Source organism: Gymnoscopelus microlampas, assembly GCF_963454915.1.
Source record: "Gymnoscopelus microlampas genome assembly, chromosome: 5".
NCBI lineage: Eukaryota > Metazoa > Chordata > Actinopteri > Myctophiformes > Myctophidae > Gymnoscopelus > Gymnoscopelus microlampas.
The window spans coordinates 38,317,722-38,334,412 of record NC_139942.1 but is presented as its reverse complement, the minus strand read 5'-3'; the positions used below and the strand labels follow the sequence as shown (position 1 = coordinate 38,334,412).

Below are 16,691 nucleotides of genomic sequence, written 5' to 3'. Positions count from 1 at the left end.
CTATTTTATATATATTATAAATCAATAAAATAATCTATTAATAGGCTAATCAACCCTATTTTGGGTGAAAAGTTTAAAAGGTCTATAAAAAAGAACGTTGTGAGCTTGAGTTTCTCGATTATTTGATTGAAAGTAATCGGTAGAATAATAGCTAATAAAAGAATTGACAGCTGCAGCCCTATTTTCAGTCTCTCCATAATACTATCAAGTCACTGCTATGACCTGCAAAGATACAGTATACAGTTTAGGTGTACCTGTTGCCTAATATGACAAACAAAACACAAAACAACAACTCATGAACCAGACCTCAACAAAATAAGCAGATGTTTATTGTGGTACAGTGGTACAGTGAATGGGGTTGTCTACATTGTCCTGCACTGCAAACCACAGGTTGTGGATTTGAATACCGTTGTGCCTTTTCAAAGGTATGAGGGAGAAATGGACATAAGAGTTGGGATGTTGGAGTGAAATGTAGGTAAAAATAAAAGCTCATGTGATGACTGAGGGTCCTGTTCGACCCGTCCTGTCGTGAAGCTGAGAGATCTTCAGAGCGATGGTCGCCAGGGGTGCCAGCATCACCTGTTCCAAACACAGACACACCACTGTAGTTAGACATTCACAGCGGTGGGGCCAGGCAGTAGTGAGAAGTCATTAAGTACATTTACTTAACACATTGAACGCCAGAGGTTAATCTCATAATGTACTCACCAGTCCCAAGCTCTTTTTGTTTCTTTTTTGGTTTTTTCATGTCGCCATAGCCCCCGCTAAATCCGTTTAAAATCCGCGTTCATTTGGTTCGACACAAACACGGGATCCGTGAAAAACAAACAGTGAAAAACAAACAGTGAAAACTGCGATGCGAACCGATCCTCCATTTTGAAGTTACAGACGATAACGTTAGACTGGTGGATGCGGTGAGGAAAACCACAGCTGAGATAACCGCTTGCAAAGTTGATTCCTAGACAGGAAACGGAGGCGGGACAAAAAAACGGAACCAGTTTTATTTCGTTTCCGGTCGGCCCCCGGAACCGGAAGGGCTCGAAAAAAATCCGGAAAGTGCACTTGTTCGATTTAACATGGGATTTGCGAGTCGCGTAGATCTACGCGACTGGCACGTTGCGGCTTTGAATCGGTTTGCGTAGATCTACGCGATTGGCAGTCAATGTGTTAAGTACTGTACTCTACATATGTGAGGTACTTTTACTTTACTTACTATACTTCTTCTCCTATACTTACTGTACTTTATTATTTAACAGGTTTAGTTACTAGTTAATTTGCATATTTAGATATTTTTTACAAAACATAAATTAACTAGGTCCTATTTTATACTTATGCTATTCAAATATGTTGGCTATTCGGCTATTAAAAATAACTGATCTATAAGTTGACGACGCGGTGAGATGCGATGCGTTTTCATCTTATAGATCTGCTATTTTCAAAAGAGTGTACAAATGGACCCTAAAATGGAACCAAATGGATCATTATGGGTCCATTTGGTTCCATTTGTACACTCTCAGAGTTATGGGTATTCTGTGGCCTAATGCATACCAAACTCCTTGAAATTAAAAAGTTTGAGAACCACTGAGTTAGACACTTTACCTGTGTGTCTTGAGTTAAGACACTTTACCTGTGTGTCTTGAGTTAAGACACTTTACCTGTGTGTCTTGAGTTAAGACACTTTACCTGTGTGTCTTGAGTTAGACACTTTACCTGTGTGTCTTGAGTTAGACACTTTACCTGTGTGTCTTGAGTTAGACACTTTACCTGTGTGTCTTGAGTTAGACACTTTACCTGTGTGTCTTGAGTTAGACACTTTACCTGTGTGTCTTGAGTTAGACACTTTACCTGTGTGTCTTGAGTTAAGACACTTTACCTGTGTGTCTTGAGTTAAGACACTTTACCTGTGTGTCTTAAGTTAAGACACTTTACCTGTGTGTCTTGAGTTAAGACACTTTACCTGTGTGTCTTAAGTTAAGACACTTTACCTGTGTGTCTTGAGTTAGATACTTTACCTGTGTGTCTTGAGTTAAGACACTTTACCTGTGTGTCTTGAGTTAAGACACTTTACCTGTGTGTCTTGAGTTAAGACACTTTACCTGTGTGTCTTGAGTTAAGACACTTTACCTGTGTGTCTTGAGTTAAGACACTTTACCTGTGTGTCTTGAGTTAAGACACTTTACCTGTGTGTCTTGAGTTAGACACTTTACCTGTGTGTCTTGAGTTAAGACACTTTACCTGTGTGTCTTGAGTTAAGACACTTTACCTGTGTGTCTTGAGTTAAGACACTTTACCTGTGTGTCTTGAGTTAAGACACTTTACCTGTGTGTCTTGAGTTAGACACTTTACCTGTGTGTCTTGAGTTAGACACTTTACCTGTGTGTCTTGAGTTAGACACTTTACCTGTGTGTCTTGAGTTAAGACACTTTACCTGTGTGTCTTGAGTTAGACACTTTACCTGTGTGTCTTGAGTTAGACACTTTACCTGTGTGTCTTGAGTTAAGACACTTTACCTGTGTGTCTTGAGTTAGACACTTTACCTGTGTGTCTTGAGTTAGACACTTTACCTGTGTGTCTTGAGTTAGACACTTTACCTGTGTGTCTTGAGTTAGACACTTTACCTGTGTGTCTTGAGTTAGACACTTTACCTGTGTGTCTTGAGTTAGACACTTTACCTGTGTGTCTTGAGTTAGACACTTTACCTGTGTGTCTTGAGTTAGACACTTTACCTGTGTGTCTTGAGTTAAGACACTTTACCTGTGTGTCTTGAGTTAAGACACTTTACCTGTGTGTCTTGAGTTAAGACACTTTACCTGTGTGTCTTGAGTTAAGACACTTTACCTGTGTGTCTTGAGTTAGACACTTTACCTGTGTGTCTTGAGTTAGACACTTTACCTGTGTGTCTTGAGTTAGACACTTTACCTGTGTGTCTTGGGAGACGTCCGCCTTCTCGTAGCTGTCAATGTAGATCCGAACAGTTGCCCCGACGCTTCCTGTCCCACTGAGTCTGTAGATGATCCGAGATCCATCTGTGAAGATTATCCTAAGGCCCTACAATAAAATGAAAAAAAAAAACATAAACAATGAAAACATAAAACAATACCCTACTTGTTCTCTTTTTTATCATTGTATTGGCCTGTGCGTTTCGGAGCAAGCTCCTCCCTCAGTGTGCAATATATAAGACTGTCAAGCAATGCACAAAACAACTAGCCTGGCATTGCCAGGCTAGTTGCTAGCCAAACATGTACAGTTGAAATCAGAAGCCCCTTTGTTAACCACTTGAACCCCAGCAGTCCTATTCTTGGGGGAACGTTCACCACAAACAGTAGATCTACAACCTCGTGTCTGTCTGTCTGTCTGTCTGTCTGTTTGTCTGTCTGTCAGTCGGTCCATCCTGTACCTGGTTCCTTGTGATGGTGCTGTCCACTGGGTCGGTGTATTCAAAATTGTCTGCTTTCTCCACCTGGTAGATTTTGTCCCCCACGGCAAACCTCTGTCCTGCAAAGGACTTGTCCACTATCGTGTTTTCCAAGTATTCCATCATCTCGAAGGCTGCGTCCAGGTCTACATCCTCGTAGTCATATCTGGGTTGGGGCGATGACAATGACAAAAATCACAACAGCATTAACATTGAAAACTTGTGCTGGACTGGTCACTTCCATGCCATCCGATGTGTCTTTTATTATTTTATCATTAGAGTTTTTGGTTTAATTACCACTCTGTGTTTGGGGGAAATACAATTTCAGAATCAGAGTATTGTTATTTTCAGACTAGATTGAACTAGTATTCACATTCCCTTATGTCATTTACTCAAATTCAACTTACCAAGAAAACTAATATTATTTTTCACAATGGTTTTTATCTCCAAGTAAACTTGTGAATAGGCCCCAGTGCCAATACTATACTGACAGGCAAGGCAGTGCAATAGTTTTAACAATGTGCAACAGCACAGTTTGGCCACTAGATGTCAGTTAAATCCTTATCTTTTATGCCTTTGAGTGCTTTTCTTTTCTTTTTCTTTTATGGATTCTGCTATACCAATAAAAAGGCATTGTCTTGACATATCTATCAAATTCTGTGTTAATATGTGTATAAGGACCAAATGTTTCGTCTAAGACTGGCACACACACACACACACACACACACACACACACACACACACACACACACACACACACACACACACAAGAAGAATTATGAATGTGTGCTATAAAGTACTGGTGTAAATGTGTCTTTGATACATGAAGCCTACCAAGTCAGAGCCACACATGTAATCTTATTGAACTCCCAGCACCCTTACACACACACAGCGAGTTAATGTGCTTCCCTCATTGTGGAGTTTTTTTTTACCACCCTATGAGGTCTTTTATTTGTCTTTTTAAACAAATGGGACTTGTCTGGGACTATCTGTGGTCTGTGGATGCAATTCGGCCGTCCTTTTTCTTTTTCCTTGCTGCAGCTTCTTATAGTATGTCTATATTGAATGGATTCCATTTTAGATTTTCTAGATGTGCTATTTTCAGTGCACGACACCTGTGCACAACCAAGTATAACTGAGGCTTAACAGGCCTGTCTTTGTGTGATGCTTTTAAATACCTGGTGTAGTAATTTCTGCCATACTTCAGCCAGTGGTCCCTCATAATATCCTCCACACTCCGCCGTCTAGTTGCCAGGATGGATAGCCATGCCAGCACGGCCCAAAGCCCATCCTTCTCACGAATATGGTCTCCACCTGTCAGGGTGGTATACAGTATACTGTAGGGGCAGATTTGTAATCAAGTTCACTGTAAACTCTCCAAACAAATCATTGATTCAACTTAACATCACCCGTAATCAGTGCAAGACTTATTGGGGAATTCAAGACAAGAGAAGGCAGAATTGTCTGGGAACCCTCAAGTCCTCTATTAAAAAACTGCAGCAGAATTTCTTGTGGTTTTAACTTTTAACTTACGTTTTAACATATGTTTTAAACTTAGGTAAAGCCAAGAGATTTGACTCTCTTGGTTAAAGTAAGAGATTTCAAGTTTTAAAATGATTTACGATTTAAAAGTGATTTCTGTAGTCCGCTTCACTCACTGAAGAGCTACCTGTGCCGAAACTCTCCTCTCCACACAAGGACAGTCGGCCAGCGTCCATTAGGCTCCCAAAGAACTTCCAGCCAGTGGGAGTTTCATATAGCTCTATTTTTGATGCCTTGGCTACTCTACAAGAAATACACAGAAACAGCATTCAAAGAAGAGCTCAAAATATCAACACTAACAACAATAAAACAATGTCGCCTGATATGGTAACATCTTCAAATGGAAATGGACAACCTTATCATGCAGTCAATCCATATATATCTTTGACTACGTAACATCTCTAAAGTCCATGTAGATTTCACCCAATAGGCCTTTTCACAACAGACCATATACTTGTGTAATGTTACTTCCTTTACAGGTGATCACAATGATACAAATTATGACTCCATTCCATTCAGGTCAAAAGAGTCAGGATGCTGCTATTGTGCAGTTTCAGGTTGGATCATAGATATAGGCTACAGTACTAACAGTAATGTTATAAAACAGAAAAAGGTTTTAGTCTCAGTCAGGTACTTATACAACTCAGGCATATTTCTTGCTTTGGTATTATGGCAAGCTGACCTGGTTAATAAGGCGGCGGCACTGATGTACGGCCGCAGTGGAACAGAGCCTAATAACCATTTCCCACCTTGGACATGTCAGTGTCCATTAAGTAGTTAACGAGTATCACTGGTAACACCTGTATATGGCTGCCATGAAAAAGGTCTATAGCAGCAATTCCCAAACTGTGGGCCGGGGCCCACTGGTGGACCATGAGGATATTGCAAGTGGGCCCCTAAATAATTGCCAGAACACTAACACGTTTCAGAAGGGGAGCGAGTGACGCGGGCGTTCTCGCTTGGATCAGCGGGGACCGCACCACAATCATTGTTGTTCTGTCCTCCTGCACGTAGCGGGGGAAAAAAAGCTGACCACAATTCAGCTCTTGCTACCCACGGGCGTGTGCATGAAACAAGCACGAGCGCGAGAATTTCACGGGACCGCGCCCACTTGCCTCTCCACCCCTCAACTTCTCCGTGCGTCCCATATAATTGCACGTCTCTCATTGAAAATGAATTACTAAGGTGTGTCACTCGCTTCCTGTCTGAAACGGCCTTTAGATTGATTGATAATATAACATAGATGTAAAAGGAAAAAATAAGAAAATGTAAAGAAATGAATAAATAACAGCACTCCTTGGGGCTTTGATAATAAGGTGAGATGACAGGCCGAGGCCTTACTTGTCTAAGGCTGCGCTGGTGGGCATGCTGCGAGCGAAACCTCTCACCCCCGTCTGCTGGAAGTAAGGGATGCAGAAGATATTGGCAGCGATCACAGCCACCGAGTCAGATGGGGTGACGAAGAAGCCATGCTTCCCCAGGATCATGTTACGGTCCTAGAAAGCCAGGCAGACAGCGATTAGAAGGCCCGGTTCAACTCCAGTTCGTGACCTTTGACCTTTTAAATAGGATATACTGTAAGTCTCCATTGTATCCAGACAGTTATAGGGAAATGTTTAGTTTAGTGCGGGTTCTCTTTTCAGTTTAGTCTAGGGTAATTTAGTGGGTAATTTAGGGCTACGCTCCCACATGAGCCACGCTATGAGGAAATAACTGCCTGTCTACTCATCCGTCGGATCGATGGGAGACTCCACCACCACCACATATACTGTATATATTTCTTAATCAATCTATTCTGTATAACTAACAAAACTTTGGTGGTTTGCAGTATTTGGTCTGCCTGTTCTTCTATTGAGACATTTAGATCCAATAGTCAGGTAGGACCACTACTGGTTGACAAGAGGTATTACATGAAAATCAAATGGAATTATCTTGTTTTCCCAAATGTGCTCTACATTTTAGCTCAACAGAAAATATTTTATCACTCATGTGGGGCCCCCGGTTCGAATCCCAGGTAGGACGTGACAGTTATATGGACTGCAGCTTTAAGCTTACAAATATAACACTGTTTTGAAATGTTTTGTGCCTTTTAGATTTTCGATAAATAGAGCTTCTGCACATACCCCGTCACCATCAAACGCTGCACCAAATTCGTATGGTCCCTCCCTCATGGCTTCAACCAGGTCTGCAGCGTAGGTGAGGTTGGGGTCCGGGTGGAGGCCCCCAAAGTCCTCCATGGGGACACAGTTGACGGCAGAGTTAGCAGGGGAGCCCAGCTCCTCGCAAATGATCCTTCTCACATAGGGTCCCAACACTGGGGAACAAAAGACAGCGATCTTCATCAAGACCTTTCCTTGAAAAGGACCTTTTTTTGTTTAGTTTTGGGGCTATTCTTGACTTTACTGATACTCTGCAGAGACAGGAAATAGGGAGAGAGAGTCGGGGAGTGAAATGCAGCAACGGTCTCCCGGGACGTTAATTGAACTGGGGACTCGCTGTCAGGCATCAGAGCCTGCCCTATGTCGTACACACCTTTAAGTTTTAAGTGTGCAGACTCTTTTTTTATAGAACAGGGTTTGTCTATACACAGCATACTGTATATGCTAAATGCCTAAATTGTATATATGTACGGTACTGTATGTATGTAGGCTATGTATGTATGTATGTATGTATGTATGTATGTATGTATGTATGTATGTATGTATGTATGTATGTATGAATGTATGAATGAATGAATGAATGAATGAATGAATGAATGAATGTATGTATGTATGTATGTATGTACGTACGTACAGTACCTATGTACGTATACATGTAAGTATGTACGCATGTATGTATACGTACAGTATGTATATTATGTATGAATTTGTGTCCCTCCAAAGTCGAACAATCACAGCTCATGCCGCTACGTGTGTGGCTGGTAGAGAGGAGCACGAAAGTTGGGTCGTAGTTGAAGTTGTTGTTCTTTCAGTGAATCTCCTAAGTCTCTCTCTTAACGACTTTGTTCTTGTGAAGTACTTTTGGTGAAATATGTATAAAGATGGCTCTTTCCATTTGTCTAAAGGAAACAGACCGTCACCACACTAGTCAACATGCTCACAAGCTGCCAGGTTGTCAATGCAGGGATTTCTCACAAAACTGTATTGATTATCCAGCCCCTCGTATCAGGGTTTAAAGTTGTCTGGGTGGGACTTCGCTGTGGAGATTTGTCTCACGCTTTAAGGCCTTAACACATTGGGGTTGCGATGAATAAAGCGTGAGGAAAATACACAATATGCAAATATTTTGCATCAAAATAATTCATCAACTGTTATGGTTACTGTGAGTAAGAAGCCTTGGGACCCAACTGTTCCATCCAGAACCAATGTGGGCCATATATCAGGAGCCAATCTCCTGTTTCCACAGTGTGAGGCAGCTTGATGTACAAGTACATCCCCTGGACATGACGCTAGTATGTCGCAGGGACCTATCCCCAATCCAACCCTTGATGCTGAGTGCCAAACAGGGAAGCATTGGGTACCCTGACCTCTCTGTCTCAGGGCGGACACTTTAACTACAAGACCACTGAGCTGCTTATTCATATAGTTGATGCCTCATTAATACAGCCTCATTAATGCCTCATTAATACAGGTTTTATCGTCGCGTAATATTCACGTGAATGGCAGATTCAACAGAGCGCTGACGTCTCAAATGTCAATAATAAGACACATCCATGTAACGTAAGAATATCAAAACAAGAAAAAAAATCCATATCTATATATATATATCCATATCTTATCAGGACATACCGTAAGGTGTGTTGCACCACGCAGGGGCGGCCCCGTCAGCTGTTTATAGCCCATATCCTGGAGGGATTGTGCTAGAATTGCTAGTTGGTTGTCTAACAACAGCTGGGCAACAGCTGATTGAATAGGATACGTTTAGAATAAGTTTATGCTATTTAAAAGCGGAAATCCTACTCAGCTAAAATACTATATGAATGGTTCTGTATTCATGTTTATATACAGTAAGAGAGAGCTGCTTTTTCTCAAACTACACACAGTATTAGTTCAATCAGAAACACTCTCGTCTTAGTAGATAAAGAACCATTTATTGCCACAAATGGAATACAGTTAAGCTTGGCGTTAAAGCTCCGCTCTTGGGAGAATATTCACTGAATTTTGTCGAAGCAGCCTGCTAAGCATATATTCAGAGAATGCTTAAGCAAATCCCCCATAGGGATACAATGTCAACAATAAGCAATACATTGACATATTAGTTAGAATTAGCAGATATACATGATAAACACAAGTATTTGAGCCTAGCAAGATTTTAAACAGCAGAATACATGATAACCACAAGTATTTGCCTAAGCCAGACTCTAAACAAAGCAGATATACATGATAATCACAAGTATTTGAGCCTATGCCAGACTCTAATCAAAAGGTGGAGGCTGGGGTGGAGGAGGAGCTAGCAAAATGCATTGGTTCAGCAACAAAGAAAGACCTAGAGAATATGAAGCTGTATTTATAGGAACCTCTTTGCTCAAGCGTGAGTTGTGATTGGATAATGAGTGTGTGATGTAATGACCAGCTGGGCTGTGAATGGGGAATAGAAAGCTGATGTTCACATCAGCTGACTGACTGCTGGTTACAGCTTTGGCGTGCACGACTTCCGTGTCCTGCATGAACTAACACTATGCTTCATTTCTGAAACACATTCTCATTCTCAAACTGAAACACCTGGTTACTTATCTAACTAACTACAGCCAAAGATTGGACAGGGAGACAGCGCCCTTACTCGACTCTGTCTTATTTTACCTTGAGTTGTCTTGTCTGTCCTGCACCTGTTTACTAGATCGGATGAGCATGTTCTACTTTTTGAAAGAGGTCAAGAAAAATGTGATCACATCACGACCAAGAGACATGATAACGTTACCAGAAATAACTTGATTGACGGCATGCAAAGTCAAAATATTACAAGAGCCAAAACATACTGGTGTGGCATTGTTGGCCTGCTAATCACCTAACCCCATGAGAGAGAGAGAGAGAGAGAGAGAGAGAGAGAGAGAGAGAGAGAGAGAGAGAGAGAGAGAGAGAGAGAGAGAGAGAGAGAGAGAGAGAGAGAGAGAGAGAGAGAGCGATACTGGGACATGGGATATGAATGTTTGGTGTCTTGTTAGAATAAGGAACATGCCAACATCTATACATGTCAAGACTCGACTTTTCACAGGAGGGGGATATCATGTGTGTGTGTGTGTGTGTGTGTGTGTGTGTGTGTGTGTGTGTGTGTGTGTGTGTGTGTGTGTGTGTGTGTGTGTGTGTGTGTGTGTCTACGTGCGTGCGTGCGTGCGTGTTATGGCATCTCGCTTCTGGTTTCAGTGTTATCACACTAGGAGATACACTAAAGGCCCTGGGAACAGTTTGAATTCAGAAACCTCATCACTCCCTGCAACGGCTTCTATTACCACATTCTCCACTGGTCTCAAAGACTTGGGTCATATACTGTAACAAACACTCGGGACTACAACAGCTGAAAACCTTATTAGGTTTCTATATCACAATCTTCTCCTCTTTATCGTTGCAGTGAACGTTGCGTATTGAGCTTGAGTGGCATGGATTAGCACTTTTCCACTGGGTAAACACAACGTGTTTTCACCCTGACTTGACCTTCGCCTTTGACTTAGCAAAGATTCCCCGCAAACAAGTGACGAATGTTAGCATCGTGAACACCCACGCCAGATGACCCAATGTGACGTCTGGCCTTCTGAAAGGAATTGGAATGGCCTCGATTGCATACAATTTGCCGTGTCCCCATGTCAAAGTGTTGTGAATATGCAGTTGTTTATCAGGGGCTACAAGCAGAAAAACAAGACCTATAACTTGGTGGTTTCATGTGGCTTTGGGATTTCATGCAGCCCATCTATGACAACAGACATCTATGACGTTTCCATGACATATGACTCCATATTGGGCAAGGTTTCAGGCCGATTCGACCGCCGTTCACTTCCGTTTAGACGGCTTGGCTCTGAAAGAGACATCCACACGTCATCCGTGCACATTTGGACAATCAGAGGCCCATTGAAAAAGTTTAGAACATAATGTTAAACCCGGACAGCTGGCCTAGCGGTCTGGGCACTTAGCCTTTAATGCAGCCTGACCAGCGCATCGCGGGTTCGAGTCCTGTTCCCGACGATCTTTGCTGCATGTCTCTCCCCATCTCTCTCTCCCTGTTTCCTGTCCATCCCCACTTAGACTATCAATAAAGGCAGAAAAGCCCCAAAATATCAAAAATGTGCATGATTCTACGTTAGTCTAGTGACAGTGTGCACATGTAATCTGGTGCTGAGTGGTCCAGCTGTTTGCGAGATTAGCTCCGGACAGACACACAGACAGACACACCCTCTTATAGATAGCTACCTCTTTCAGACCACGCCAAAGAATCTCTGTATGAGATAAGCACTTCTGTTCAGGGATTTTCTTGGCAAGATGCACTGAGTACATGAAGTAAAGGGCTGTCCGCACCAAGCACAATATAACTATAACAATAAATCACCACTGTCAGCGTTATAGTTGTGCTGTGTGGGCTCTGCCATCCACCTGAGCTAGATCGACTTTTTTAAAGCCATACATTTATAGTTATAGTTATGGTGCTTGGTGTGGGCAGCCACCTAAGACTCAGCCCCTTAAGACTCAGTTGGGGGGGTTCCAGGGGGTCCCCAGCAAAAGTGGTTAATATAGCATCACAACCATTTTAAACCACTTTATCCATTTACAGTATGTGTTGGCTATTCAAAAATAGCAGATCTACAAGCTCACAGCACGTCACTTTGTGTCGCGCTTCGAGATTGTACATCTGCAATTTTTGAAAAATATCGAAAATATTTAGGAAAATGTTTAATACTCTCACCTCCATGCATGGCGTCTAGTCGTATCTTGTAGTTCTGGCCGGACAACAGCTCCTTCAGGGCAGCAAAGTCAAATATGTTTCTCATCAGATTGGCATAGGATTCCACAGAGTCCACCATCTCCACTTGGAATGAGCACAAACACAAAGAAGGATTTACATGTACTGTACAGTACGTCGTATAGGCTCTTGTGTGAGTGTTTTTAGGTTATTACGAGCTCCAACAATCTGGAATGCCCTACCCAAGTGTATTCGCAACCTGTTCTCACTCAATAACTGATGCCTATGTGCGAGAATGTGTTGATTCTGTATTCAACAAGCGTATACTATCATATCCTTTAAATCACTTCTAAAAACATATATGTTCAGAAAAGCATTCTTGTAAAGAATGCTTTTTAAAGGGATGTTATATAACATCCCGTTTCTTTTCCTATACAGCCCAATCCCCCTCTTTTCTTGTTGAATTTCTGTATATCAGTTTTATCCATTAGATCTCTAAGTTGTTAATTCTCTATTTTGCATCCTTTAAAATGTGTGTTTTGTTTTCCTTGCTCTTGTTTTAACGTGTAACTTCTCTGTGCAGCACTTTGTGACTTCTGTTTAGAAAGGTGCTATATAAATACAATTATTATTATTATCATTATTACTGATGGGTGTGTGCGGTAGCCATTCACCAGTGAAAGGTTTGAACTTGTTCTCCAGGTCAAACATCTGTTTGCCCAGTGTTGACAGATCCACTCTGAGCCCCGGGCAGATGGCAAACTCCTCGATGCTTCTGCTGATCTGGAAGATCTTGTTTGTGAAGGCCTCCTGGGCTGGTCCTAGATCCAGCAACACACAGCAGAACACAAGGATACACAAGGATTGACACAAGGATTGATGTTATTGAGGTATTAACATATTGTAGTGTATGACTGATTAGTTATACAGCTTATAAATATGACATGCTTGTGCGTGTGTAAAGGTATTGTTCTAGGGACACTAATGCCACAGTATACTGATTATAGGACTGTATGACAACTTTTGTTTTAATCTTTATTTAACCAGGCAAGTCATTAAAGGTAGTGGCCTGGTCAATATGAGCTGACATTCTTTATGGGTTTAATGCACATATACAGTAATAAAACAAAAATACTCATATGCTTGTTATTCTTTGTGTAAGGGGAACGTTGTGAGGATAACAGTTAGCACCGGTCACATAACAGTAAAAAGTTAGTGTAGATTTGACACATGGTATTTCAGTAGTGTGCATGTGTCATGTCTGGATAAGGCCGTGCACAGCTCCCCGCGCCTTGTGAAATGTCTAGTCTTCTCTCGTAACACTATTTTGCACTTGGCAGTTGCCAAACTTGCCACTGCTTGCTTCCTCCTCTCCGGTTACATTTACCTCCGTTGGCGGTGTTGAACTTGATGCCAAAGTCTCCCTCGGGACCGCCGGGATTGTGGCTGGCGGTGAGGACGATGCCTCCGATGGCTTTGTACTTCCTAATGACACAGGAAATGGCCGGCGTGGACATGATCCCCTGGTGGCCGATGATCAGTCGGCCCACCTGAAAACGGCACACGGCGTTAAGTGCAGATGCCATCATGTGTAACTTACTTTAAATCCCTCTAAATATACCCCCCATCAGCGAAAGCATCTCTAAGCTCTCTAAATTAAGCCCCGGGCACCTCAGGGAACACATTAATGGCATTGGCAGTGGGACAACAACTACACAAGTTTCATACACTTCTATTTCAAGACAGAGCGGCCAAGCAGGAGGAGCCCGGAGCCATCTAGAGCAGTGGTTGTCTGTCTTCGCAGTTATCACAGTGTTGTGATACCATCGTATTGCTTTTCATTGCCGTTTTCCTTTATTGTCGATGTCGGTTGTAAACCTTGCATGTTACTTTTCAAGAAACAGAAAAAGAACCATGTGCTCCAATGTATAGTTATTATTTAGTAGCAAGCTATTGTCATACATTTTCATTGGATAAATATTTATAAAACTCATAGACAGACTTAACCACTTTCAACCTTTGGGGAATATATGTCTTTAACACAGTAACACAACTTCTAATACAGTGCAGGAGGAACAGGTAAGGGTTAATTGTCTTGCTCGCCAGGGGGGTGAACCAGGGACCATCATTGAAAGCCTGTGACCCCATGATGTACTGTACTACGCGTCAAACAGCAGCAGAATGGGTAAACTGTGACACCGGAACAATAATAATATTTTAATTTCAACCCATTTCCTGTAATCTTTGCAAGAGAAGAGTTGCAAGATAACAAGATAACAAGATAACTGAACCACGTAACACACAAATAACATTTTTAATTTCCGAAATGTAAGCGTTTAACTACAGTGGGCCACCCTTGGTTAGGAACCACTGATAAACTTGTTTGGTTTTATGTTAGCAGAATGGACCTTTGGCATGTAATTAGACACGCTTTATTAATAGTGTGTGTTTACATGCCCCGAGGAAGACCCACCACAACACATGGGAAACACCTACAACAGATGACAGGGGCAGGTGACACTGACACTGCATGCTACTGAACCACACACACACACACACACACACACACACACACACACGCGCGCGCGCGCGCGCAGGCCGACAAACACACAAGCAAAACATTTACACAATGACACATGCAAGACCACATAAACACCTGCACGTGCAGAGACGGTATGCACAAGCACACCCCCACAAACACTCACAGAGGCACACAGGGGCAAGCAAATGCAACACACAGGGCGTGGTGACATGGTTGGTGACACTGACCCCGTTGGCAGCTGCCATCTGCACGATGACCTCGATGGCGGTTCGGTTGAAGAAGCGCCCGTCGCCCCCCACCACCACGGTGGAGCCCTGGCGGTCGCGCAGGTCGATGGAGGAGAAGACACTCTGGATGAAGTTGTGCAGGTAGTTCCTCCTGGACTGGAAGACGTAGACCCTCCTCCGCAGGCCGCTGGCGGTGCTGGGCCTCTGGTCCGGATAGGGGGCCGTGGGGACCGTCAGCACCTGGAGGGGGCTGTCGTCCATCATCGTTTCACCCAAATGGAGGCTTTGAAATGACAGACAGAGAGAGAAAGAGAGAGAGAGCGGCCAGTCCCTCTCAGTTGAGAGGGAGAATGACTAAATTGCCGTGAAGGGAACGAGAGGGAAACATCTCGCTCCTCCCACTACGCAGAGGGGCAGTTATGAAGCCCAAAATAACCTTTGGTGCACAGTAAAATCCTTGGTGGTAATTTAACTCAGAAAGTGAGGGTAGAAAAATGTGTGAAGCAGGGCAGGGACATAAATGGACCTTTTCATGGGTCCATTTGGGTCCCTTTTCACACAGAGATAATTTAACACTGAGGCATTTGACTGTGTGCTAATGTGTGTGTGTGTGTGTGTGTGTGTGTGTGTGTGTGTGTGTGTGTGTGTGTGTGTGTGTGTGTGTGTGTGTGTGTGTGTGTGCAGAGCGCACAGGCAGCGGACAGTAACTGAAGACGCTCCACATGTGCAGGAAGATCACTGTCACTGGCTGCAGGCCTGAGTGTGCATACAGGCATGCATGCATCTAGTATGTGTGTGTGCATGTTTCTGGGTGGAAGTATGCCAATTGAGGTAGCAATCTATCTGCGTGTGTGTGTGTGTGGGGGACGGGGGGACGGGGACGGGGACGGGGACGGGGACGGGGACGGGGGGGGGGGGCATGCATCCAACATGTGTGTGTGCATGTGTTTCCGGGTAAAAGCTGGCCTATTGAAGTGCTATGGTAGTATTCTTTGTGCGTGCGTGCGTGTGTGGTTGCAGCTGTGCTGTTATGACTCAAGCGCAGAATGCCCCCCCACCCCACCCCTCCATACCAGATAGACTTTCTTTTTAAGCTTTATTTATCCAGGGTAGCTTCTCTGAACATGAATGCTCTTTCACACACATTTACATTTAAGAGCTGCCCAGTGCTTTTTTTTTTGGCTTCTTTAAAAAAAAAAAGGTTTGTGTTTGGGGTGGACAGACCCTTAAGACTCAGAGACAGAAGCATCTGTCTTTAGACGTTTGTTTTTAATTACGATTTATTTTCTCCTAAAATAGGGACAGCAGTGGTTTTGGGCAGCCATACATGTAGCTGAATGGGTATATAGAGGCTGTCTGGTCTCTGGTCTCCGGTCTGCCCCCCCCCCCCCCCTCCTCCCCAGCCCAGGTCTGTGTCAAAGTGTCCCTGAGCAAAACATAACTGCTCCCTGAGCTCTGTATTAATAGTGACCACTGCTCCTAATAGTTAGGATGGGTAAATGCAGAGGACAACTTTCATGTGTGCAAATGTACAGTGACAATTGACAAAAGATTCCCCAAAGGCATGGGGACTCAATTATTTAGGCTAAACACAAGATAACATAACTTTGGAAGTAGTCCTGGAGCAGACATTGTGTCCTTTTGGCAGATTCTTGAACAAGACATTGTTCAAGTGATTATCATTACATGGCTACCGACCGTATTGTACGTACGTACGTGTATATCATATTATAACACGCTCTGTACAACCACCTGATGAAAGCCTGAATAAAGAACTACATTTCCTGGTTAAATGGGTAAAACAGGAGGGTCAGATGATGTTGAATCTGTAATTAATACTGATTTCTGAACATAGATTTTAGGGTTAAAGTGAGGAATAATAATGTATACTGTATCTTCAAAACTGCAATGCAATCAGATCATCCGGATGGAACAGTGCTGCCCTCTAGAGTATATTAAAGGGCCTTGCTTCTAAGAACACTTCTAGTACATTTTGAATCACACTCCTATTTTCTACATGATGATCCAGGCATAATACTCTTTCTATTACCAATCTTATGTTGATAATGCTCAATGCTAC

General features: G+C 42.9%; 1 protein-coding gene across 1 annotated transcript; it reads right to left on the bottom strand.

Annotated features, from left to right (window-relative positions):
- Positions 1-307: 307 nt before the first annotated feature.
- LOC311044654 (phosphoglucomutase-1-like) lies at positions 308-14,943 on the bottom strand. Its single transcript, XM_084056363.1, has 11 exons — positions 14,612-14,943; positions 13,230-13,392; positions 12,517-12,663; positions 11,846-11,968; positions 7,081-7,271; positions 6,299-6,453; positions 5,085-5,200; positions 4,594-4,729; positions 3,398-3,581; positions 2,920-3,048; positions 308-579 (listed from the first exon to the last, which is right to left on the bottom strand). The coding sequence occupies exons 1-11, from the start codon at positions 14,873-14,875 to the stop codon at positions 490-492; spliced, it is 1,698 nt and encodes a 565-aa protein (XP_083912489.1). The 5' UTR covers positions 14,876-14,943; the 3' UTR covers positions 308-489.
- Between the last annotated feature and the right edge of the window lie 1,748 nt (positions 14,944-16,691).